This window comes from Scyliorhinus canicula, chromosome 19 (assembly GCF_902713615.1).
Source record: "Scyliorhinus canicula chromosome 19, sScyCan1.1, whole genome shotgun sequence".
Lineage (NCBI taxonomy): Eukaryota > Metazoa > Chordata > Chondrichthyes > Carcharhiniformes > Scyliorhinidae > Scyliorhinus > Scyliorhinus canicula.
In genome coordinates this window covers 12,653,699-12,679,367 of record NC_052164.1, presented here as the reverse complement: position 1 = coordinate 12,679,367, position 25,669 = coordinate 12,653,699, and the positions used below count along the sequence as shown (strand labels likewise).

The following is a 25,669-nucleotide window of genomic DNA, read 5'->3' as shown; positions in this document are numbered from 1 at the left end:
CCAAACTAAGTGTCAGCGAGCAGGTTATTGCTAAGGAGGTGCTGCTTGATAGTGATGTTGATGACCCCCTACCATCACTCTGCTGCTGATCGAGTAGACTGACGGGGCAATAATAGGCTGGGTTGGATTTGTCCTGCTTTTTATGTGAAGGACATAACCGGGGCAATTTTCCACAGATACCAGTGTTGTAGCTGCACTGGAGCAGCTTAGGGGCAAGTTATGGAGCTCAAGCCTTCGGTACTATTACCAGAATATTATCAGGGCCCATTTCCTTTGCAGTATCCAGTGCCTTCAGCTGTTTGATATTGTGTGGAGCGAATCGAATTGGCTGTAGACTGGTAAAACTGCTAAGTTGCCAACTTGCACATTTTCTGAAGACTGAATTGAGTTTCACAACAGCAAGAAGGAGCTGGGCCTATCTTGTGCCCCCCCCCCCCCCCCCCCCCCCCCCCCCCCCCCCCCCCCCCCGGCCGCGCACACACACACACACACACACACACATACACTTTGTCTCACACACACACACACACACACAGCTGTGGGAGGAGTGAAGAGCATTTCATGAAATCTGATCAACCATTTAAAGCAACAGAGAAATGGCCCATCCCTACTCTCCTGTTACCATTCATTTCTGGACTGGGCAACGTGCCTGGTGAGCATGATGGCGGGTGGTTTGGAGAAGAGTAATAAATGAAATGGGTGTGCTCAGCTTAAAAGGTGAATTGCTTCACTTTTTTTTTTTCTCCTTTTGTTTCAGTTCACTCGAGCCTGAAGTCCCTCTTCAACACCCTCGCGATCGAGAGGGAGAAACTGAAGCAGTTGTGGCTGGAGAAAGAACTGGATCCTGCAGCACCAGCCATCCAGATCACTAACCTAAAGAACACCTTATCTGAGGTGAGAATATCTTTAGTCTGTCCTTTACTTGGCTTCTTGTTGCACTGTATCAGCACCCTGAGACACACACTTGTCTCCTGTATGAACATCTTTCTTTTGCCATTTCTTTTTGGATTCTTTCATTGGCCTAAATAATTTGTCATCTATTAATTGTTGCATTTGAAAAACAATAGATCGCACTACTTAACTGTGTAGGAACAGGAGTAAACTTATGCCTGTTCCACCAATTAAGTTAGATGATAGCTTATCTGCATCTTAACTCCTTCCAGTCACCTTGGTTCCCTAACCCGTGATGCCCTTGATTTGCGGCACGGCGACACAGTGGTTAGCACTGCTGCCTCAAAGCGCCAGGGACCCGGGTTCAATTCCGGAATTGGGTAGCTGTCTGTGTTTCTCCCGTGTCTGCGTGGGTTTCCTCCGGGTGCTCCGGTTTCCTCCCACAGAGGTGCAGGTTAGGTGGATTGGCCACCAGTGATTGGTCATGATAACATTGCTCCATTGTATCCAGTGATGTACAGGTTAGGTGGGGCTATGGGGATAGGTTGGAGGAGTGGGTGAGGGCTCTTTCAGATGGTTGGTGCAGACCTGATGGGCCGAATGGCTTCCTATGATCTAACAACATAATCCACAATCTAGGTTTCGAAATTTGGATTGACCCCCCCCCCGCTTCAGGTGTTGAGGGCTGTGGGGTGTGGGGAAGAAGAGTGTTCTAGATATCCATCACCCCCTTGTGTGAAGAAATGCTTCCAGGTCTAACATATGGAATGTTGGCCTTTATTTCAAAGCGAATGAGGACGGCACGGTGACGGCACAGTGGTTAGCACTGCTACCTCACGCTGCCGGGAACCCGGGTTTGATCCCGGCCCCGGGTCACTGTCCGTTCTGCCCACGTCTGCATGGGTCTCGCCCCCACAACCCCAAAAGATGTGCAGGGTAGGTGGATTGGCCACGCTAAATTGCCCTTTTTTAAAAAAGGAAAACTATTTCAAAGGGAATGGGAGTATAAAAATAGGGAAATCTTCCTAAACTTATACAAGGAACTAATAAGATCACACCTGGAATACTGTGAATAGTTTTGTCCCCTTATCTAAAGAGAAATATACTGGCAGTCCAGTCCAGAGAAGGTTTACTAGGTTGGTCCCGGGTATGGAGGGATTTTCTTATGAGAAGTTGAGTAGGTTGGGCCTGTACTCATTGGACTTTAGATAATGAGAGGCAGCTTATTGAGACATAGGATTTTCAGAGGGGGAGGGTGGCTTGATCGGGTAGATGCTGAGAGGCTGTCTTCCCCTTGTGGGAGAGTCTAGGACCAGAGGGAATTATATCAGAGTAAGGGGTCGCCCATTTAAGACGAAGATGAGCAGGAATTTCTTCTATGAGGATAGTGAATCTGTGGAATTCTTTTCCACAGAGGGCTCTAGGGCACTAGGTCGATAAAGTGGGGGGGCTGGGTCGATAAAGTATGTTCAAGACTGAGACAGACAAGAGTTTTAAGGGAATCAGAGGGTTATGGGGATAAGGTGGGAAAATGGAGTTGAGGATTATGACATCAGATCAGTCACGATCTCATTGAATGGTGGAGCAGATCGATGGGCCGAATGGCCCACATCTGTTTCTACACCCTATTATCCTCTAGCGCTAATTTTAACGTTATTTTGTTCTGGCCCCTCCCACCAGAATAAAGATTTTCTTTCCATCTATCCTGTCAACTCCTTTTGATCATCCAAACATTTTACTAATGACTTGGTGGGCACAGCCATGTTCATTGAAGAATTGATACGCGCGTCCCAAGTTAGATCTGTGCTGAGCTTGCTGATCATTATTGAGGTGGCATTAGAGGTGTTGACAGTTGACCTGGGAACTTACTGGGGTGGAGGCACCATGTGAGCCAGCTTCTTGCTCTTTGCCCTCTTCTAAGCTATGCTGGAAAATGTGTTGGTGTCGAAGTTTGTGGAGGATGTTGTCGGGTTTGGTTGTGATAATTTCTTGAAAGCAACACCACCTTCCCCCACTGCGTGCCGAACAATGGTCAGATAGACGATTGGCAGGGTTAGCACTGCTGCCTCAGGGAGTCGAGGACCTGGGTGATCCGTGTGGAGTTTGCGCATTCTCCTTGTGTCTGCGTGGGCCTCACCCCACAACCCAAAGATGCGCAGGGTAGGTGAATCGGCCACACTAAATTGCCCCTTAATGGGGGGAAAAAAAGACGAATTGGGTACTCTAAAAAAAATTTTAAAAGAAGGTAGACTGTTGGGTGCTCGCTGTCTGGGGTCACATTTGTTGTGAGGTATAAAAAAGCATTGGGAACTCGTGAAAAAAGCAACTGCCTTCAGAAGAGGAGATGAGTTTGGTGCTTTGTCTGGGATGTAGTATCATCAGGCACTTGGGCAAAAACAAAAGTTTCTGAATGTTGGAAATGTGAAATAAGAACAAAATGCAGGTCTCACATGGTCTGTGGAGAGAGAAATAGATTTAACGCTGCAAATCGAGGACCTTTCTTTGACGTGAAACAGGAACTCATTTTGCTGTCCACAAACGTTGCCCGACCTGCTGCGTATTTCCAGAATGTTCTGTTTTTATCTTCAGAAACTTGTGTTGCCTAAGCCTGACCGGATTGAAACCCTTCCAACACCAACAGCACCCCGATTCGTACAGTTTGGATAATTCGGACTCTATTGTGAACCCTATCTTTAAGCTAAACTCCCTTGTGGCCAATCAACCAAGTTAACCTATGGAGTGTCCCTAGGTCATGTCTCAGAATGCTGATCTCCGGAATCGCCTGCACAGAATCCAGTGCCTGTCCAGTTTTACCGACGTGGTGACTGATCCACTGTCTCCTGTCAAAGCTGAAGAGGTAAACTAGAATTCTTATACTGAGACCTGTAATTGTTTTGTGTTTCATTTTTGATCTGAACTGGCGGATTACCTGTAAATCAATAGAGATGGATAGTTTAAAGTACCTTTAACTTGAGTGTCTGTCCAAAGAGACCAAGTGTGCACCTCTCACAACCGTACCGTTTTCATCCAGCCCCATCAATCTATCTTTCTATTCCTTTCTTTCACTTGTGCTTCTCTAACATTCAAAGCGATGCAAGATAAGTACCTGAGGGAGAAAGGAACAGAATAATAGATTGATGGGGCTAGATGGAGAGGCGTGCGAGGAGGCTTGTGTGGAGCATATACATCAACAGTAACTATTGGGCCAAATGGCTGTTTTGAGCTCTTCATACTTTGTATAAAACTGGCAATTTGTAGGCTCAGTGGCATTTCAAATCATCTTTGCAAACTACTCGTTGGCCTTCTCTGGCCTTATTTATTAGCTTATAAAAAGGTAGTGGGTGGTGTTGTTTGCATATGAACAAGAAAATGCTGCAGAGATCAAAGGTTTCTCTTAGAGTGCTGATCTCCTGGGGTCCCATGTTTAATACAAAGATACCTTTAAACCGCCGACTTGAGTTATCGCTCCATACTTCCCGAATGGTAATTCTCTGACATGCCTGATTCTCCCATCTACAACTGTGTTGATGCCACCCAGTGTAGGTAATTGGAGAGATTATTTAACCGCCGAATTGTTGAAGGAAATTCTGAAGCAGTCTTGTCGGGTTATAAAATGATGAACAATGTTGGCTGACCGTCATCTGGGAAATTTGCTTTCAAATCCGGCACATGTTTATCGAAGAATGTTATTAAGCTGCTGCTGCCTTTGAAAGTTACTGTGTAGCCTTTTATCTGGTGCCCATGATTGAAGTGTGTTTGCATTGTTTACTGAACTGACTGGAGGTCAGTAAGACTTCTTCTGTGCCCTGCTGTGTTGGAAATGCTTGCCCAAGTTCTGCATTTTGAATTAAGCCATATAGCTGCATATTTCTCAAATAATACTTCAGTATATTTGCTAAGCATAGAGGGCACTCTGATGAAGGATGCCGTGCTATGTTAATTACTGTTACAGACGTCTGGTCAGCTCTCGACTGTGGCTAAGATACTGGACCAGAACCAGAACGTTTTTAAGTTTTACGGCAGTGCGGAAAGATCAATTTGTTATGCAATGACATAAGAAATGGGGCTTGTTATTTCAGAAACAAACTTTATAAAAGCAAAAGAAAAACAATATTTAAACTTTTAAACTTCAACCCTAACAATAACAGATTGCATGTTGTTTCTTAACCCTAACTTGCCTCTTTCAATTAAGCAGCTCTTCAAATGAACATACAGTTCTCATTCCACTTAGAGACCGGCAATGGTGATACTTGCATTTAAGAAGCAAGTTTCTGCTCATAGTGAAGTTCCTTCAGAACCCTTTTCAAAAGCTTTTCTCGGGGACAGCTTTCCATGACCTCTTTGTGTTTTTTCAAATCCTTCTGCCCATTCGTTCAGATTGCATTTTTTTCTCTCTCTGAGCTCCACCAGCCCATCAAACGAAGGTTTCCCACTCCTGTTTATAGAAATGAAAGCTATTGATATGCAACTGACCTTCCATTGACAGACTAAAGAGGCCATCAGACTGTGTAATGACCTAATGGTTGGCCAAATAAGGGTGTCCCGAAGGACAATGGATCTCGAGTGAATCGCCCTGGCTGAACAGGGGCATCCTGTGTATTCCCACTAACGGGTTTAAGTCTGAATTAGACAATATGAGTCAGGCCAGGTGTGGGCATATCCTTCTGACTCTCTGCTGGCTCAGTCTGTTTAACCCCTAAATTGCCTGCTACATCTTTGATCCCATTTTTGGGACCCAATTTCCTAATATCTCCCTCTCGTACCATTAAGTTGTTACGGTTAAGAGAAACAAGTGATGGGTATTAATTGCCCTTGAGCAGGATAAATAGGGGATAGCTGGGACACTGGGTTGAGTGGGAGGAATGCCATGAGACTGAACAACCTAATGAACTCCCTCAATAAAGAAAAGCTGTGTCTTGGTTTCAGCTTCAATGAGCTTGGAACCTGTAAATAAAGGGGGGGGGGGGGGGGCGATGTGTTGCACAAGAAAAGGGAATTCCATGATGAATCTCTGTGCGGGAGCTGAGTTCAGAATCATTGGATCATTCAGCACGGAGGGAGGCCATTTAGCCCATGTTCTGCCCGTGCCAGCTCTGAACAGTAACTCATTCTTCCCACCTGCCTGCTCCTTGCCCGTTATCTTCCAGGTTTCTCCATATATCCAACTCCCTTCTGAAAGTTACTATTGGATCTGCGACTGCCACATTATCAGGCAGCGTGTCCCAGTTCATTGTAACTCGCTGGAGATAAAAGTATTTCTCCTCCTCTTCCTGTCCACACTTTTTTTTTTCCCCAGTAATTTTCAACGGGGAATTGGATACATTTTTGAAAAGGAAAGATTTGCCGGCCTCTGGGGCAAGAGCCAGGGAAGTGGAACTAATTGAGCACTTTCACAGATCCAGCACGAGCACAAAAGGTTTCTTCTGTGCCGCGTGATCTATGAAATCGGAACTTAACCACAACATGCTGTTCGAGCAACAATAAATATTGAGTTGCTCCTTTGGTCTAACAGAATTAGTGTGATTGTTAAATATGTTTGCGGCTCAGTTCTGGAATGTTTGCAATAACAAAACTTATGATAACAGGCTAGACGGCGCAGAAACAGACTATTTGACCTAACCATCGATGCTGCTGTTTATGATCCACTTGAGCCTCCATCCATATTTTCTCATCCAAATCTAACGACAGAACACTCTATTCACCGCTCCCTCATATTCCCTTATCCAGCTTTTCATTAAATGCATCTATACCATTCACTTCAACCACTACCTGCGGTATCAAGTTCCACATTATCTCCACACTTTGGGTGAAAAAGTTTCTTCTGAACTCCATATTGAATTTCTTGGTGACCATCTTATGTTGATGGCCTCTAATTATGCTGCTGTGTTCTACGTTCTCACTATATCCACTCTATCGAACCCTTTCAGCTTTTTAAATACCTCTATTAGTTACCCCTCAGCCTCCTTTCAAGAGAAAAGGGCGGCAGGGGCCCGGGTTCGATTCCGGCCTCGGATGACTGTGTGGAGTTTGCACGTTCTACCCGGGTCTGCATGAGTTTCCTCCGGGTGCTCTGAATTTCCTCCAACAGTCCAAAGATTTGCCGGTTACGTGGATTGCCCGTGCTAAATTGCCCCCGAAAAGGTTAGGTGGGATTACGAGATTGGGGCGGGAAGTGGGCCTAGGGAGGGTGCTTCTTTGGCAGGTCGGTGCAGCAGAATGGCCTCCTTTCTGCATTGGAGGGGGATTCTATTCTATGAAAAGGGATCTACCCTGTTAATCCTTTTCTGATTATGTATACCCACACATGGGGCAGCATGTGGCGCAGTGGTTAGCACTGGGACTGCGGCGCTGAGGACCCGGCTTCGAATCCCGTCCCTGGATCACTGTCTGTGTGGAGTTTACACATTCCCCTTGTATCTGCATGGGTTTGACCCCCACAACCCAAAGATGTGCAAGTTCGGTGGATTGGCCACTCAAAATTGCCTCTTAATTGGAAAAAAAAAAATAATTGGGTACTCTAAATTTATAAAAAAAAGAAATGTGTACCCACACCTTTTCGTTATCATCCTTCTAAATCTTCTCTGCACCCACTTCCAGTGGCTCTGTAACTTTTTTTAAAATATAAAATGGTGACCAGCGCTAAATCTTATGATTCATAGAGGGGTGGTGGATAAAGCAATGGTCCTTTACAAAAATTTTTTGCAAGATAGAATTTAATACTAGGAGTTGCTCTCAATGTGTTGACCTGGCATTTTATTTTTCAAAACTTGTCTTCAGGTGGCTTGTCACCGGTCGCTGACTCATCAGCTGTCCTTAGACAGCAACGCGTCACTGTCTGAGTCACATGTCGAGTTCTTCGATGCTGAAGATGTGTTGCTGTCGGCGTGTTCTTCTGACAATGAGGTAAATGAGTCGGGTCCTCTTTTCCGCAAATGTAAGGAATCAACAGATTTTGGCCTAATTCTTTGGCTGCACAAAGGTTTTCTCCACAGATCTAGCTTGCTGAGTAAATGAGCCATACATCCCAAGTCCGCTTTGGAATTGACTCATGGACCGTGCTTATGTCAATCAAAGCAGCGAAGAGCGCAGTAAAACTGGAAAATACAGACCAGAAAGCATCTTTCGGACAAAAAGCTGCCCTACGTCTAAATAGACTTTTAGATCAGAGCCGATGGCCTTGCATCAGAGCTGGAAGGAGTTAGATATTTTTAACAGTTTTTAAGCAAGTACAGAGGGAAAGGGGGGGGGGGGGGCGGTGGGGGGAAGAGGAAAGAACAAGAAGAAGGTCTGCGATGGAGTGCAGGGTAGGAGTCATTAAATGACTAAAGAGGTGGTGCAAACTAACGGGGTTGGTGATGGGACAAGTAAAGAAGCAGAAGATGGATCCAGAGGGAGGTGCAGGTTAAGCATCATCCATCCGTAATTCTGAAAACAAAAACATTCCGAAGTCTGCACTTTTTCGAGCGCCGACGTGACGTTGCAAGTGGGAAATCCCACAAGGCTCTGGGAAGGTTCCCGGGCGATGCACAGGTCCCAACGTGTCACACGTGCACATTATCACATTGTATTCCGAAATACAAAAAGTTCTAAAATCCGATGAGCACTCGGCCCCAAGCATTTTGGGTAAAGGATATTCAAGCTGTCTAGGTGGTTATGGCAGAACCAATGCCAGCAGCTGCTGATCTAGAAAATGGGTCAGTGGTAATAACCTTAAAGTTGCTGAAAGAGGTGAGGCTGAAGGGCAGCACAGTGGTTAGCACGGGTTCGATCCCGGTCCTGGGTCACTGTCCGTGTGGAGTTTGCACATTCTCCCCCGTGTCGGTGTGGGTCTCACCCCTACAGCCCAAAGATGTGCAGGCTAGGTGAATTGGCCACGCTAAATTGCCCCTTAATTGGAAAAAAAAGAATTGGGTACTCGAAATGTATATTAAAGTAAAGAGTTGAGGCTGAGAGGGTGTAAAATGTATAATTGAAAGATTAAACGCTGTCCCTCGAACTTGCATTCAGGTTCACTCAGACAGTGTCTGGGGCTGAGAGACCAGGGGCAGAAATCTCTGACCCCCCGCAGCGTCGGAGAATCGCCCGGGGCCGGCGTAAATCCCGCCCCCGCCGTGGCCGGAATTCTCCGCCACTCGCGAATCGGCGGGAGCGGGAATCGCGCCGATCGTCGAGCCCCCCGCGGCGATTCTCCGGCCCGTGATGGGACGAAGTCCCGCCGCTGTCAGGCCTCTCCTGGTGGCGGTGGGATTGGCGGCGCGAGCGGGCCCCCGTGGTCCTGGGGGGGGGGCGTGGGGCGATCGGACCCCAGGGGGTGCCCACGCGGTAGCCTGGCCTGCGATCGGGGCCAAGCGATCGGTGGCTGGGCCAGTGCCGTGGGGGCACTCTTTTTCTTCCGCCGCCGCCACGGCCTCCAACATGGCGGAGGCGGAAGAGACCCCCTCCCCTACCGCGCATGCGTCGGTGGTGACGTCAGCGGCCGCTGATGCACCGGCGCATGCGCGAACCGGCGAAGACCTTTCGGCCAGCCCCGGCGCCGGCTGGCATAGCGCCAAAGGCCGTTGGCGCCGGTTTTGCCGCCAGTCGGCGTAGCGCCAACCACTCCGGCGCAGGTCTAGCCCCTCAATGTGAGGGCTTGGCCCCTAAAGGTACGGAGAATTCCGCACCTTGGGGGAGGCCCGACGCCGGAGTGGTTGGTGCCACTCCGTTACGCCGGGACCCCCCGCCCCGCCGGGTAGGGGAGAATCCCGCCCCACATCGAGAGTGGGATGGAGAATTGTAGTCGCAAGCGACCAGGGACCTGATGCAGACTGGTTTGAGGAGTCCAGCAAAACGGTGACCCAAGGATAAGCTGCAGAGCTGGGCTGAGAGGTGGCAAATGGAGTTTAATGTGGAGAAGTGTGAGGTGATTCACTTTGGAAAGAATAACAGAAATGCGGAATATTTGGCTAATGGTAAAATTCTTGGTAGTGTGGATGAGCAGAGGGATCTCGGTGTCCATGTACATAGATCCCTGAAAGTTGCCACCCAGGTTGATAGGGTTGTGAAGAAGGCCTATGGTGTGTTGGCCTTTATTGGTAGAGGGATTGAGTTCCGGAGCCATGAGGTCATGTTGCAGTTGTACAAAACTCTAGTACGGCCGCATTTGGAGTATTGCGTACAGTTCTGGTCGCCTCATTATAGGAAGGACGTGGAAAGCTTTGGAACGGGTGCAGAGGAGATTTACCAGGATGTTGCCTGGTATGGAGGGAAAATCTTATGAGGAAAGGCTGATGGACTTGAGGTTGTTTTCGTTAGAGAGAAGAAGGTTAAGAGGTGACTTAATAGAGGCATACAAAATGATCAGAGGGTTAGATAGGGTGGACAGCGAGAGCCTTCTCCCGCGGATGGAGGTGGCTAGCACGAGGGGACATAGCCTTAAATTGAGGGGTAATAGATATAGGACAGAGGTCAGAGGTGGGTTTTTTACGCAAAGAGTGGTGAGGCCGTGGAATGCCCTACCTGCAACAGTAGTGAACTCGCCAACATTAAGGGCATTTAAAAGTTTATTGGATAAGCATATGGATGATAAGGGCATAGTGTAGGTTAGATGGCCTTTAGTTTTTTTCCATGTCGGTGCAACATCGAGGGCCGAAGGGCCTGTACTGCGCTGTATCGTTCTATGTTCTATGTTCTATGTCATTGCTGCAACAACCTTGGGTTAGGAAAGGGCTAATTGCCAGATTTATTGCTGCTCTCTGCTGGTTGTTGGAAAGATTGCGTGTATTGGATGTCCCATGGGGACAGGGCTCGGCTCAAGTGTGTTTCAGTCTCATCGTTGAGCAACCTATTACTCGTTGCAAAAGCTGGCCAAACCAGCAGAGGAAATCTTTTAAGGAGTCCATATTGGTGGTGTGGAAATGGTTGGAGAAATTCCGTTAAAGAGGTTTCCGATTTGTCCTTGCATATCAAGTCACTCATCGTCCTGACTTGCAACTATATGGCCGTTACTTCACTGTTACTGGGTCAAAATCCTGGAACACCCTCCCCAGCATGTACCTACACCACATGGATTGCAGCAGTTCAAGAAGGTGCCTCACCACCACCTTTTCGAGGGAAATTCGGGATGTGCAGTAAGTCCATATCCCGTCACATCCCGTGAAATGATTTTTTTTTAAATACGGAGAGCAATTCTCGCACATTTGTCCAGGGATAATACTGAGAGTATTCCTGGTGTTGTATTTTGGGCTCATATTCCCAAGTTACCTCATGTCACTGTCTTCAAAATAGAATACAGTTGTCTCTGAGAAAAAGATACTTATCGTTTAGGGCAGTGTTCTTCAAACTTTTTTTCCAGGGACCCATTTTTACCAACCGGCTAACCTTCGTGACCCACGCCGGCCGACCTTCGCGACCCACGCGGCCGACATTCGCGACCCACGCCGGCCGACCGTCGCGACCCACGCCGGCCGACATTCGCGGCCGACCGTCGCGACCCACTCCGGCCGACCTTCGCGACCCACGCCGGCCGACCGTCGCGACCCACGCCGGCCGACCTTCGCGACCCACGCCGGCCGGCCTTCGCGACCCACGCCGGCCGACCTTCGCGACCCACGCCGGCCGACCTTCGCGACCCACGCCGGCCGACCTTCGCGACCCACGCCGGCCGACCTTCGCGACCCACGCCGGCCGACCTTCGCGACCCACGCCGGCCGACCTTCGCGACCCACGCCGGCCGACCTTCGCGACCCACGCCGGCCGACCTTCGCGACCCACGCCGGCCGACCTTCGCGACCCACGCCGGCCGACCTTCGCGACCCACCATTTTCTCTTACCTGGTTTGCTGCTGACAAAAATGGAGGAAATGGTTTTGGGTCCCTTTGGCCCTTGTACACGCTCCTACAATGGAACCTGTTGGATGAAGGTGAAGCCTTCCGGTGTCGGAAAGTATGGAGTCTCCATCTGTCCAAGTTCTGAATTTTTTTCCTGTAAAATTTTATCAAATAAAACCCCCCACCCCCCCGAACTTTTAAAATAATAAAATGAGTAAAATAAATGAAAAAAATAAAAATTAAGTGAATAAAATAAATGAATAAAAAGCACCACAAAACTTGTAAAGCAAAAAGCTGCAACCGTTTTAGAAAATAGCGCCCGCACTGCGCATGCGCACCGATTATCGTGCGCGCATGCACAATGCAACCAAATTTGTTTTTTAACATGTTCCCGGCCACTTGCAGCCGGCGTTTTGAAAAGCCGGCTGCTCCGCAGGGATTTGCGCGATCGGGAGCGCCGCGGACAACGGCTCTGCGACCCTCCCGACACCCGCCCGCAACCCACCCACGGGTCGCGCCCCTGACTTTGAAGAACACTGGTTTAGGGTATGCTGTCAGTGTAATGCCAATGGATAAAAACACCAGATTTTAAAATTGCACATGGAGCTCATGTTCCTGTAAGAGATGGATCTAGAGGAATAAAGATTGTGTCTTAGGTTTACATGCTATTGTTATGTTACGGTATGTCTCCAGAGACTGACACAGGGACCTGAGAGCTCCCTTGGAAGTATTCCACTGATTCTTATTGAGCCTGTGGGAAGCACATGGGGTTGAATGGTCATAAATTGATGTGTGAGGAATAATGAATAGGATTGCCACACTAGCCAATTGGACATGTTTTTTTTTGTTTCCCCACAATATTTCCATTTATAGGCGACACAACATAAAACCACACTGGAAAATGATTCCCTGGGGTTGGCGGGACTCTTCTCCTGGAAATATCCGACCGTTGTTGGGATATGGATTCGTGGATACCTTGCTTCCCAACTGGCCAGACTTGGTGTGTGAATGGCAACATTCTGTTTGACCATTGCGCTCATCCTTGCTAATTCGTATCCGTCCCTCGCTCAGCGAACACTTTCCAAGCGAGTTACTGAACTGCAATGGAGACTAACAATCATTTTTTAAAAGTGTATTTTATTCCAAACATATTTCAAAGTACAAAAACATAAATAAGTCGGAGAACATTTTCCACATCACATGGTTTACAGTTTGTACAGATTCCCCCCACACAACGAACAATTCCTCAAACATGGTCGTGAACAGTCATCACCGTATCTCAAAGCCCTCAATTCAAACTTTATCTTCTCCAACTGGAGGAAGTCGAAAAGGTCCCCCAGCCAGCCCGTCATCCCCGGCCCCAAAGTGTATCATGGAGTTCACCAGACCTACAACTTTTAATAGATTGTGGTATGGGGAGCACACGGCCCATTCTATAGGTGTGGTACAGCAGAAATGGAAAAGTATTTTTAAAGCAAAACAATGTTTATTCTATGAACTCAAGTTAACCTTTTTAAAACATCCAGTGAACATCTTGGCAATCATCAATTCAAATACAACCCCCAAAGACTACAACACTAAATAATCCTTTAAGCTTTCCTTTTAACATCCATAAGACTTAAAAACACCTTTTTACAGAAAGACATCAGGCTTAGCTTCACTACTGAGAACAGTTACCACGCTGAAATCAGCAAATGGACATTCATAAGCTTGCAGAGATTCACACAGATCCTGCTGTGACTGCAGCTTCTCCAAAACTAAAATGAAACCAAACCCACCCTGCAACAAAAAGCCTAAAGCGAAAGTAAAAAGCTGACAAGACAGCCCAGTTCCACACACTCTCTGACATCACTGCAGTAATAAACACCTATTTCTTAAAGGTACCCCTACTACAGATATTTATATACACACCCATTTATAAACACCCATTTCTTAAAGGTAATCTCACATGACACTACTCATTGAATCTCACAACGCAGGAAGTGTCCATTCAGCCCATCATGTTTGAGTTTGGAACATCCCTGTCTGTTTTCATGGTTAGAACTCATTCAGCAAAATCATCGCCATTCAATTTTAAACCTGTGATAAATCTTAAAGCACTTTCCTTTGTCACAGATGTCGGATGATGACGACTCCACCACCAGTGAAATTACCAACAGTAACTCTGAGGAGAATCTAGACACTGTGAATGCATCCATTCAGGAACTGACAGGTTCGTGTTGTGTTAAAACCAGTAATATGAGGGACCATCTGCACATTCTGAAATCTGTGCAAAGTAGTTGCAAGTTAGTGCAGCAATTATATCCTGAAATCTCCATCCAGCGCAGCATGTTATGTTCAACTTGTGCCAGAAATGCTATGCCCTAGAGCGTCATCCTATCCTCCTTCCTGGATTCTGACTCTAGCTTTGCCTTCACAAAGTCTTTGGGGGAAGCACGGTAGCATAGTGGTTAGCACAGTTGCTTCACAGCTCCAGGGTCCCAAATTTGATTCCCGGCTGGGTCACTGTCTGTGCGGAGTCTGCACGTTCTCCCTGTGCCTGCGTGGATTTCCTCCGGGTGCTCCGGTTTCCTCCCACAGTGCGGGTTAGGTGGATTGGCCATGCTAAATTGCCCTTAGTGTCCAAAAAATGTTAAGTGGGGTTACTCAGGACAGCACAGTGGCGCAGTGGTTAGCGCTGCGGCCTCACGGCACCGAGGTCCCAGGTTTGATCCCAGCTCTGGGTCACTGTCCGTGTGGAGTTTGCATATTCTCCCCGTGTTTTCATGGGTTTCGCCCTCGCAACCCAAAAATATGGAGGCTACGTGGATTGGCCACACTAAATTGCCCCTTAATTGGAAAAAAAATAATTGGGTACTCTTTTTAAAAAAAAAAAAAAAAAAAAAATTTTTAAATGTGGGGGTTATGGGGATAGGGTAGATACGTGGGGTTCAGTAGGGTGCTCTTTGTAGGGCCGGTGCAGACATGATGGGCTGAATGGCCTCCTTCGACACTGTAAATTCTATGATTCTTCCTCCAAAACATTCAATCTCAGTCCTTACAAGTCTTGCCTACACACACTATTCCGATTCTTTTGCAGTGTCTTCTCGCCGATCTGTTTGACCTAACACCCCGGTGTCTGCTTCATCTGTCCTTCCAATTCCTGTCCTTCCCTACTACTCCCCTCGCCTAGTTTGATCCTGTACAAAGACCAGAGCAACCCACAGTGATTGCGAGACCTATTGAGGTGTCGCCCTGGTCAGACTGTAGATCCTGACTGGACGCATCTAGCCCGAAAGCCAGCATAGCTTTTAGTTGGAAGATCTACAGTTGACATGACCGTCACAGTCTGGCAGCTGGAGGAGAAATACCGTTCTCAAAGGACACCACCATATACTGCCTGCATCATTCTCATCAAGACACTCAACCATGTGAGTAAAGACAGTCTATTTACGCTGCTGGAGAAAATGTTCCACCCTCCTCAGCTGCTCAATGTCCTCTTTCCATGATGGGTAAGATCACCTGTGATGGGGCCAAAATCAGAAACCTTTGAGATCCACACTGGAGTCAAACTGGTTGTGTTCTGGCACCCACATCCTTTGGCATATTCTTCTCTTTGCTGCTGTCATATGCCTACGGTCTACAGAGCGTGTCTGCTCATACCGAAACTCTCAGGAATCTGTTCAATGTTGCTTGACTGAGATTTGAGACGAAAGTGTGCCAAGTCCTCATCAGAACGTTGCTGTATGCTGATGATGCTGCACTAGCATTCCATACTGAGGGACACCTTCAGCGGCAAATGGACTGACTCACTCGTGCTTGTAGAGTTTGGTGTGATCATCAGCAATAGAAAGACAAATGTCATGATCCAGGATGATTTTATTTTATTCCTTTCTTGAAGTTACAAAGCCAATGTGCAGAGTGGGCAGGACAAGCCCTTAATCCATCTCATGACTTGCTCCAAAACTCAATTCAAATTGATCTCCACACAAGAGAGGATATTAGATCCAAGCTGACAGGAACAGGCATTACACCTGATCTTGGGCTTGATCTTGGCCAAAAGACTGAGAAGCGATCATGATCCAGAATGTTTCCATACCGCCATCTATCAGAATTGACGATGTGGCACTGGAGGTGGTTCCTAGCCTCACATAGCTCAGCTCCACAATTATCAACAATCTGTCACTTGCTGCTACAACCAACACCGGTTCACCAAAGGTGCAACTGTTATGTCAAAGTTGAGTAAGAGAGTGTGGAGCAACCGGAACCTGACCAAAAACATTCAACTGTGAGTGCACTAAGCTTGCATCCTCAGCGTACTCCTCTACAGTGGTGAGACCTGGACAACATATTTTAGACCCGAGGAAAGGCTGAACATGTTCCACCTTCACTGTCTCGGATGCATTTCTTGGCAGGACAAGGTCACCAGTTTAGAGGTCCTGGTGGGTGCCAATACTGGCATCCATCCAAAGGCCTTCTGTTTGGTGCATTGTGCACTGGGTATTGACCTGCATACCTCCGCTACAAAGACATCTGCAAGCAAGATATGGAGATGGCAGACATTGACGGTGACAACTGGGAGACAGCGGCTGAGGGCCTTGACCTCCGGAGTCTGACTGTTTGGAAAAGCTCAGTTGGCCGAGAAGACGGCCCAGAGAAAATGGGGGCCAGGGAATCGTCTATCTTCCCAGCCCACTGTTATCCTCAGCAGCCAATTGGGATAGAGACTGCCACGCCGGAGCGTGGCTCCTGAGCTAAACCAGGCGATGCTTAACCTAGAGTTGACCACCACGGCACATACCCTCACCGTACGGGACAGAAGGCTGCCACTCATCTTAAATCTGTGTCCTTTGGTTACTGCCCACTTGCCATTAAAGCAGTTTCTCCCCATCTACTCTTAACTTTCTTTTTTTTTTTATAAATTTAGAGTACCCAATAATTTTTTCCAATTAAGGGTCAATTTAGCACGGCCAATTCACCTAACCTGCACATCTCTTTATTTGGGTTGTGGGGGCGAAACCCACGCAGACACGGGGAGAATGTGCAAACTCCACACGGACAGTGACCCAGGGCCAGGATTCGAACCTGGGTCCTCAGCGCCGTAGGCAGCAATGCTAACCACTGTGCCACCGTGCTGCCCACACAACTTTCGATGCCTTTATCACCTCTCCCCGTGACCCTCCTCTGCTCTGAAGAAAACATCAGGGGATTGAGAGAGCTCACTGGACTTAAAACACTGGGATTTTTGAAGTGACAAAATAAACCACAAGCTGAAGGAAATGGGTGGTGCAGTGAGTTAAGCCCTGCTGCCTTTAACAAGATGTTTCTTGTAAGTCGCAAAAACAAAATGAGGAACCAAGGGCTCGGGTGAAGGGCACATTGCTAAGATAGAAAGGAATAAAAGATAAGATGGTGTTAGTCTTGCTACGCTTCAAACATCTGAAGAATGTAGGGGGGGAGGGGCGGAGTTTGCAGTCCTGTGAATGGACTTCCTGAATTCTATTTTTGCCAAGTGAGATGATCAGTTTAACTGCACAACACAACCAGTCTTATGCTATGGATCCAACCTAATTCAAAAAACATAGCGAGCCTGTTCTAACTAATTTCATGCAAGGGATCAGTGTAGCAGATGTAGGTCCCACGCTGGCCCTGGGGGAGTGGGAAGAGGAGGGGATTGAGGCCTGGTTGCCTGTAATGTGAAGCCATCTCATTCCGCAGTGCTACAGTCCCTCACGTTGATGAACGCAACCTCTTGCAATCTGACAAAACATCCAAGGTAAATTACGGCAGCTAACCTGACAGTTCAATAATACAAAGTGCAGAGAGAAAATGTGCAGTATTCCATTTTCTTAGGAATGACATCTCTTGCGTAAAATACTTGGATAAACTCTGCTCAGTATGCAGACTCTTGAATATTGCCGTGCATTGCATGAAAGTGACCTCTTTTCTCATTCCTTTAATTTGGTTCTCCCTCTCTCTGGTGGTTGGGTGGAGGGCGGAGAACCCTCGACAGAATAGTAGTATGCACACATTCTCCCCGTGTTTGCGTAGGTTTCGCCCCCACAACCCAAAGATGTGCAGGGTAGGTGGATTGAACACGCTAAGTTGCCCCTTAATTGGGAAAAAATGAATTGGGTACTCTAAATTTATAAAAAATAAAGAATAGTAGTAAGCAGTCTCTGGTTGAAGGAGGTCTGACGATCAGATGGCTTTCTGTTTTTCTTTTGGGACAAATCTGTGCTTTGTTCAACATCTCCCCCTAGTGGTCCGATTGAGATTTAATATTCTCAAGTTTGAACCCTCGTGTATCTTGGAGATTACTGTGATGATATGATCTGCATACTCGTCTGCCATTGGGCCAGAACGTCGGCTTACCATTGGCCCTGGTCGGTCATGTGCCTCTCGACCGATTGGCCGAGAGGCTGAGTTAACCACACCTCTATCAACGAGGTATAAATGCTCAGAAGCCTGACGATCGTCCCTTTCCACTGTAGACGATCGCCAGGCTGTGTTCTAGTTAATTAAAGCCTGACATTGGTAAATCACTCGCCTCGCGTGCAATCGATGGTGCATCAATTACTAATCTAATTCTTTACACAAACTAAAACTTCAGTTCCCTTCAGTGTAATCAAATTTTTGATCTGCCTCACCGCCATCTCCCTCAACCCTCTGCTATAAATCACAAACTGTTCTTTCGCCATTGATTTCATCGCTGCCCTTGGTAACTATCTCCAGCCGAACCAGACTGTCCACTGATCTGCAACCCACCAATAACTCTACACTCCTCCAAATCGGGCTTCTTGTGCAAACCTTGCTTCCCTCGTCTCACTGTTAATGCTCTAAGTTCTGGAATTCCCTTCCTAAACACCCTCACGCCTCACCTGTTACTCTCCCTAAAACCAATCGCGTTGACCAAGTTTTAACCTCCCGTGGTTTGAAGGTGACTGCACTCCTGTAACTGTTAACGGTGAACGGTGCTATATCAATGCAACCTATTGTTGCATTTGCCACTAGAGGCCATTTTCCTCTAAATTATATTTTGTCAACACATTGAAATTTCTGAATTAACGGGTTTGCTGTCTCATTGTGTGAAACTCTGGGCCAGGAATGCAAATTCATGAAATCAACTTTGCAAGTGTGGCTTCCGAAACACAGAAGTTTTTGTCACTTCTTTGGAGTTAATTTTGTTTCATTAATTGAACGATCTGCAGAGAAACTGGGGTGGTCGCTCACAGATTGAGTGGGAGTTGGAATGGTGCATGTCAATGCCGATTATATAGATTTTCAGCAGTTAGGAACTAGGTAAGCAACCAGTGATTATTAGCTAAGAGAAAAAGCCAATATACCCGAGCCTGGTTCCATTATATTTCTCCTTCTTTAAGAAAACTGCGGCTATAAATTTAGCAGAGAGAGTTTTCGCCAGCAACAGGTTGCATTCATATAGCGCCGTTGATGTTCCAAAAGTGCCTCATTTGAGTAAGCATCAAATCAGATTTGACATCGGACCATATGGAGGTGCGAGGACAGAGGGGCGAGGCGCTTTGTCAGAAGGGGAGGTTTTATGGAGTATCCTGAAGGAAGGAGAAGGGAGAGACTTGGGGAGGGAATACCAGACCTTGCGGCCTAGGCAGCTGCAGGCACATGCAGGCGCTGGAATGAAGGAACTCAGTGATACGCAAGAGGCCTGAGCTGGAGGAATGCTGAGATCTTGAAGAGATGCAGGACTGGGGAGGGGGGGGGGGGGGGGGGGGGTTACAGATGTGGGGAGGGGGAGGCTGTGGAGGGATTTCGGGTCAGGGGAAATCCTCAGACAGCAAGGGTTTTCTGTGTTTTGTGCGTTAATCACGATGTGGACATGCCGTCATTGGACTGGGGTGGGCACAGTAAGAACTCTTACAACACCAGGTTAAAGTCCGACAGGTTTGTTTCGAATCACCAGCCTTTGGAACGCAGCTCCTTCATCAGGTGAGTATACCTGATAAAGGAGCTGCGCTCCGAAAGCTAGTGATTCAAAACAAACCTGTTGGACTTTAATCTGGTGTTGTAAGACTTCTTATTGTGTGTTAATGATATTCGAGTTAGAGAACCCGAGACCAGATTAAAACTCCCATTTCTGTTTTCTCCTCTAAATTGTAAAGCAGCAGATCCTCCGACCTGCAGTTCCATTGATGGGATTCAACGCCGGACATGTCTCCCAGCTCCAGGCCCAAACCTGAGCAACGTCAGCCTGTGGAACGTTCTGAAGAACAACATTGGAAAAGACCTGTCTAAGGTCTCCATGCCGGTTCAGCTGAATGAACCGCTGAACACGCTGCAGCGACTCTGTGAGGAGCTGGAATTCAGTCAACTTTTGGACACCGCAAGCAAGACCTCCGATCCCTTTGAGCGCATGGTAAACTCACTAATCTGCTCCGTGCTATCAAACAGCTAGGTGGGTGCTGCCACCTCTTCGAACGAGAGAATCTGGTTCCTTCCTTTCATCGCTGATATTAATTTTATTTTATTTGTGTCTTTGTTCATCTGTGGGATGCGAGCATCGCTGACGAGGCCAACCACTATTTCCAGGGTTTGCATGTAGTTGGCAAGGTCACTCGGGGAGTCCTACCTGCAAACCCACTTGGGGGGGGGGGGGGGGGGGGGGGACTGTAAAACTCTGCCCGTGGTGAGGGACAGATCAGAATGAGTGGGAATCTGTGGTAATACTGAATGATGTCTGTCCCTCTCTCTGCATTGGCTCAGTTACTGCTTTCCTAATTTCTTGCAGATTTACATTGCTGCCTTTGCGGTGTCGGGATATGCTTCCGCTTATTACAGAGCGAGGAGCAAGCCGTTCAACCCTGTCCTGGGCGAAACGTATGAATGTATCAGAGAAGATAAGGGTTTCCAGTTTATTGGAGAACAGGTATTTATTATCTTCACAATTCTCAATTTCCTCCCCTCTCCTGAAGGTACAGCTGCTCTCGGTGCATAGGTCAGCATTTATTTCCCACCCCAATTGTCCTGAGAAGGTGGTGGTGAGCTGGTGAACTGCTGCAGTCCACGTGGTGTAGGAAGACCCACAGTGCTGTTAGGGAGGGAGTTCCAGGATTTTGACCCAGCAACAGTGGGGAAAAAAACGGCGATGTATTTCCAAGCCAGGATGGTGTCTGGCTTGGAGGGGAACTTCCAGCTGGTGGTTATCCCATGCATCTGCTGCCCTTGTTCTTCTAGATGGTAAAGGCCATGGGTTTGGAAGGTGCTGTTGGAAGAGTCTTGGTGAGTTCCTGCAGTGAATCTTGAAAATGGTACACGCTGCTGCCACTGTGCACCAGTGGTGGAGAAAGGGAATGTTTTAGGTGATGGGTGGGGTGCAAGCCAGACTGTGAGCCGTTTGAGCTACTTGACTTTGGAAGATGCCATCACTGTTTGCAAATTATTACATCCAAATTTTTGGTTTTCAGCAGAAGGAGTTTGCAACTTCGAAATAACGAGGGTTCTCCTTTGATTCTTTTCCGCCGCACTTTGTTCCTTCTTTCACTCGGGCTGAGTAACATTCCCTTCCCAGTGGCCGGCACACCCTGGGATGAACTCTCTGAGCGCTGGCAGAGCAGAGCTCTGCTGGGTCCTGCCTGGCTACGTTTCACGCAGTAATCTCTGCCGTGTTCCACTACGGCTGCTGTTGTTACGCCCAAATAACATGAGCAGCCCCACGCCAGCAGACCAGGTCCAACTCCTTTAAACCGACCTGTTGCCATCTGTCAGGGTTGGATCCTGAAGATGTTTGTGGAAAATTCAGAGACTTCCATTACAAGTTGACAATTTTCATTTCTGAAACAAACATAATAGACGTGTGAGCCTGTGAATTTGTGATGGGGGCGATATTGATATGAAAGGTGTTGAAACAGCAGAAATTCCAGTTGCACTGAAAGGGAATGTGTAGCTTTCTTTAAGGAATGTTATTATTTGCAATCCTAATTGCCCTCAAGTAGTTAATGGTGAGCTGCTGAGGTCCGTGTGGTGTAGATACACCCACCATGTTGTTAGGAGTGTGTGTGGGGGGGGGGGGGGGGGGGGGGTTCCAATCAGGAGCAGTGAGATATTCTACTTGACATTCTTTGGGAATGGGATTCAGTGGTAGTGTGGAATATTTATATAATTTGCGTTGTGATGTTCAAGAACTGCCTGGTCAGATGAACACATGTATTACCTGATCGTTATCATGTCACTGGTGCATGCTGGGTGCAAATTGGCTGTTTCTCTGCATTAAATGCGGCGACTGCCCTTCAGAAGTTCTTCATTGTCTGGAAAGCTTTGGGAAGCCCTGAGATTGCAAAACGTGCGCAATGCAAGTCTTTTTATTGGGCCAGCAATAATAGTTCATAACCTAAATTTAGCTCTGCATCTTTAACTGTACTCCTGGTTCACCACCTGGTGGTGCTATAGTCTGCACTATCACCTGAGCCTTTCCTTCTGGTTCCTACAAAGCTCAGCAGTTTCTGTCTGATGAGGAGTAATATTTGAACAATTGCGCCATATTGACTGAATATTTACTTTTTTTTTAACATTAATTTAGAGTACCCAATTAATTTTTTCCCAATTAAGGGACAATTTAGCGTGGCCAATCCACCTACCCTGCACATCTTTGGGTTGTGGGGGCGAAACCCACGCAGACACGGGGAGAATGTGCAAACTCCACACGGACAGTGACCCAGGGCCGGGATTGAACCTGGGACCTCGGTGTCGTGATGCAGCAGGGCTAACCCACTGCGCCACCATGCTGCCCAGCCTAATCTTTCTCTGCTCCAGTGTCAGTTTAACTCTATCATCTCCAGATGAGCGGATTAGACCCTTAATCTGGATCTCTCCTGTGCAGTACTGAGGGAGCACTACGTGGAGGTGCAGCCTTTCAGTGGAGCTGATAGGCCCCGCTCCCGTCTGCTTTGTTTATAAATGAGAAAGAGCAGGATGGTCTGGCCTGTATTCCTCCCTGGTTGTTGTGTTTGCTGATGTGAGCAGTCACGGCTGTCAGGCAGCAGCTGGGGGGAGGAAAACCTACCCAATATTTCATGTCACCCGTCCTTGGCTGCTATTGGCTAGAGTTGTGAGTCCAGTTGGTTGCCCCCTGGTGACTGTTCAAAGCAAGCATGAAGCTAATCCTGGACCAGAACAGAACTGGGTGCTGTTGAGCTATCTATGCTGAGGCACAGACTGTCCGATGCGGTACCAGCATCTCTGGATCTGTCGCTCACCAGGCAGAGGGGCTGGTTTAGCTGAGTGGGCTAGACAGCTGGTTTGTGATGCAGAACAAGGCCGGCAGCGCGGGTTCAATTCCCGTACCGGCTGAGAATTCTGAATTCTCCCTCCGTGTACCCGATCAGACGACGGAATGTGGCGACTCGGGGCTTTTCACAGTAACTTCATTGCAGTGTTAATGTAAGCCTACTTGTGACAATGAAAGATTATTACAGAAAAAAAAGAAGGAAGAAAAAGGAGTCGGCTGCAGGGAATGGAGTGCCGTGATCACCAATTTGCGACCAGATAATGCTGTCCATCCTAATTAATTTTGTTTCTTACAGGTTAGCCACCACCCTCCTGTCTCTGTCTGTCATGCTGAATCAGAAAACTTCCTCTTCTGGCAAGGTTAGTTTCTTTGGCAGTGGTTTGGGGAGGGGTGGGGGGAAAGAGCTGCTTAATGAGCAGTTTGAAACCTTTATCATGGAAATTGAATCTAAAACTGTCAGGGTGGTTATTCCGGGTCACTATTTATGATCAATCACGCATGCTTACATGTAACTGGAGGGACAGCTGTGGGGGTCAGCATTAACTGGTCTTGCTGTCTGCTAAACCCACATGGTACAAAATGTGAGTGCTGATCAGAGTATTCTGGATGGAGTAATGTGTAGATTTACTTCAATGTAATTATTGACCAGGGCAAGTTGCTATGGCGCAATAAAGCACATTATGTCAATAATATTCTCGGGAGTCTCCTACTCCCAGCTCACTCTTTTTCATATTCTCAAAACTGTGGAGCTTCTTACTTCCTGAGATAGCCAGATTTTTAATCAGTACTAGAACTGAGGGTTATGGGGATTCTGTGGGAAAGTGGAGTTGAGGAGTATCGTATCAGGTCAGTCATGTTCTCATTGAATGGCGGAGCAGACTCGATGGGCCGAATGGCCTTCCTGCTCTCTTCCCTTTGTCCTACAAACTGCAGCCTTTCAGCATCCAAGCTCGGCATCAGGCAAGCACTTCAGTGACTTGGGCCAGTTTTTAACTCTGGGGAGGCTGGTGCATTTTTTAAAAAATACCATTTTCGATGTGACACAGATTTGCCGGTCTGTCGCTAGATAAGCCGAAGCTGTTACATCAAGTGCTCGGGAACAGAACAAATATGAAACGCTGAATAATTTAGTGCCACCATAAAAACCATGGGCAATTGAGTGCCCCAGACACAATATAATTCAATCATCATGTGTCTTTACGGCCGCAAAAGAGCCTTAACTCTTCATCCAGGTTTCTCAATATATAAAATTGTATAAAGATGCCAATTTTATATATGAACCCCGTGTCTACGTGGGTTTCACCCCCACAACTCAAAGATGTGCAGAGCAGGTGGATTGGTCACGCTAAATTGCCCCTTAATTGGAAAAAATAATTGGGTAATCTAAATTTATAAAAAATAAAAAAATAATTTTTTTTATATATGAATAACTTAACATAAAATAAAATATTACATAAGTAAAAATAAATAAACATAGATTCTGGCAATTTAGGGTCGATGAATGACAGTCGAATTCAGTGCAAAATATGAGCCTGGCATCTCCGCACCCTGCCCGAATAGTTGTGGGCAGCTTTATTCATTTTGATACTGAATAGGCTGCATCTCACCTGCTCCCAAAACTGAAGCCTCATACCACGGGTTCGCTCGGGACTTGCTAAGTGGATTGTGTTCCTCCATTCTAGTGGCTGCCTACTGTTGCCCACAATTTCTTAAAATAATTCCATCATTTGAAAAGCCATGGGTTGTATCTGAAAGAGATGATGACTTCTCAAAACAAACTTTATTCTTTCTGCTTGCAGATGTACGGTGGAAGAACAAATTCTGGGGGAAGTCACTTGAGATTGTGCCTGTTGGAATGGTGAATGTGAGTTTACCAAAGTAAGTAGCTGATTTAGAAAAAAATTTTTTTAATGTTTTGAATTCATTTGTGAGATATAAGTTTCGCCGATCAGGCTAGCATTTATTTCCCATCCCTAATTGCCCTTGAGAAGGTGGTGGTGAGCTGTTGTCTTGAACCGCTGCAGTCCCTGAGCTGTAGGTATACCCACAGTGCTGATGGGAGGGAGTTCCAGGATTTTGACCCAGCGGCAATGAAGGAATGGTGATATACTTCCAAGACAGAATGGTGAGTGGCCTGGAGGGGATCTTGCAGGTGGTGGTATTCCCATCTATCTGTTGTCCTTGTCCTTCTGGACAGTAGAGGTTGTGGGTTTGGAAGGTGCTACCTTGATTAGTTCCTGCAGTGCATCTTGTGGATGGTACCCGCTTCTGCCACTGTGCGTGGCAGTGAATGTGTGTGGAAGGGGTGCCAATCAAGCCAGTTGCTTTGTCCTGGATAGTGTCAAAATTGTTGAGTTTTGTTGGGGGTAAATAAGGAGGAACTACTTTAGTGGCAGCAGGGTCAGTCAACAGAAGACACAGGTTGAAGGTGATTGGCAAAATGATCAAAGGCTAAATGAGCAAATGTTTTTATACGCAGTGAGTGATTATGATCTGGAATGCAGTGCCTAAATGGGTGGTCGAAGTAGATTCTATAGTAATATCTATTAGGGATTTGGTTAAACACGTATTCTGGAAAACATGGGGCAAGTGGGATTTGTTGGATGGCTATAGCAAAAGCTAGCATGGATACAATGGATTAACTGACCTCCTGTATTGTATCATTCTATGACTTATACATTTATTCATGGGTTGTGAGAGAGCAGGGTTCAAATATACGCAACACATTTGT

General features: G+C 47.0%; 1 protein-coding gene across 5 annotated transcripts in view; it reads left to right on the top strand.

Moving 5' to 3' along the window:
- The window catches only part of osbpl7 (oxysterol binding protein-like 7), a 99,936-nt gene that overhangs the window by 61,953 nt on the left and 12,314 nt on the right, over nt 1-25,669 (top strand). For 3 of the 5 annotated variants that reach the window (XM_038778451.1, XM_038778453.1, XM_038778452.1), the window contains exons 11-18: nt 758-894; nt 3,641-3,748; nt 7,669-7,794; nt 13,815-13,911; nt 19,817-20,070; nt 20,443-20,580; nt 23,234-23,297; nt 24,738-24,816. In XM_038778451.1, coding sequence (XP_038634379.1) covers nt 758-894; nt 3,641-3,748; nt 7,669-7,794; nt 13,815-13,911; nt 19,817-20,070; nt 20,443-20,580; nt 23,234-23,297; nt 24,738-24,816 — 1,003 coding nt within the window. The remainder of the gene's footprint in view (nt 1-757; nt 895-3,640; nt 3,749-7,668; nt 7,795-13,814; nt 13,912-19,816; nt 20,071-20,442; nt 20,581-23,233; nt 23,298-24,737; nt 24,817-25,669) is intronic. The other 2 variants (XM_038778454.1, XM_038778457.1) reach the window with 2 other exon arrangements.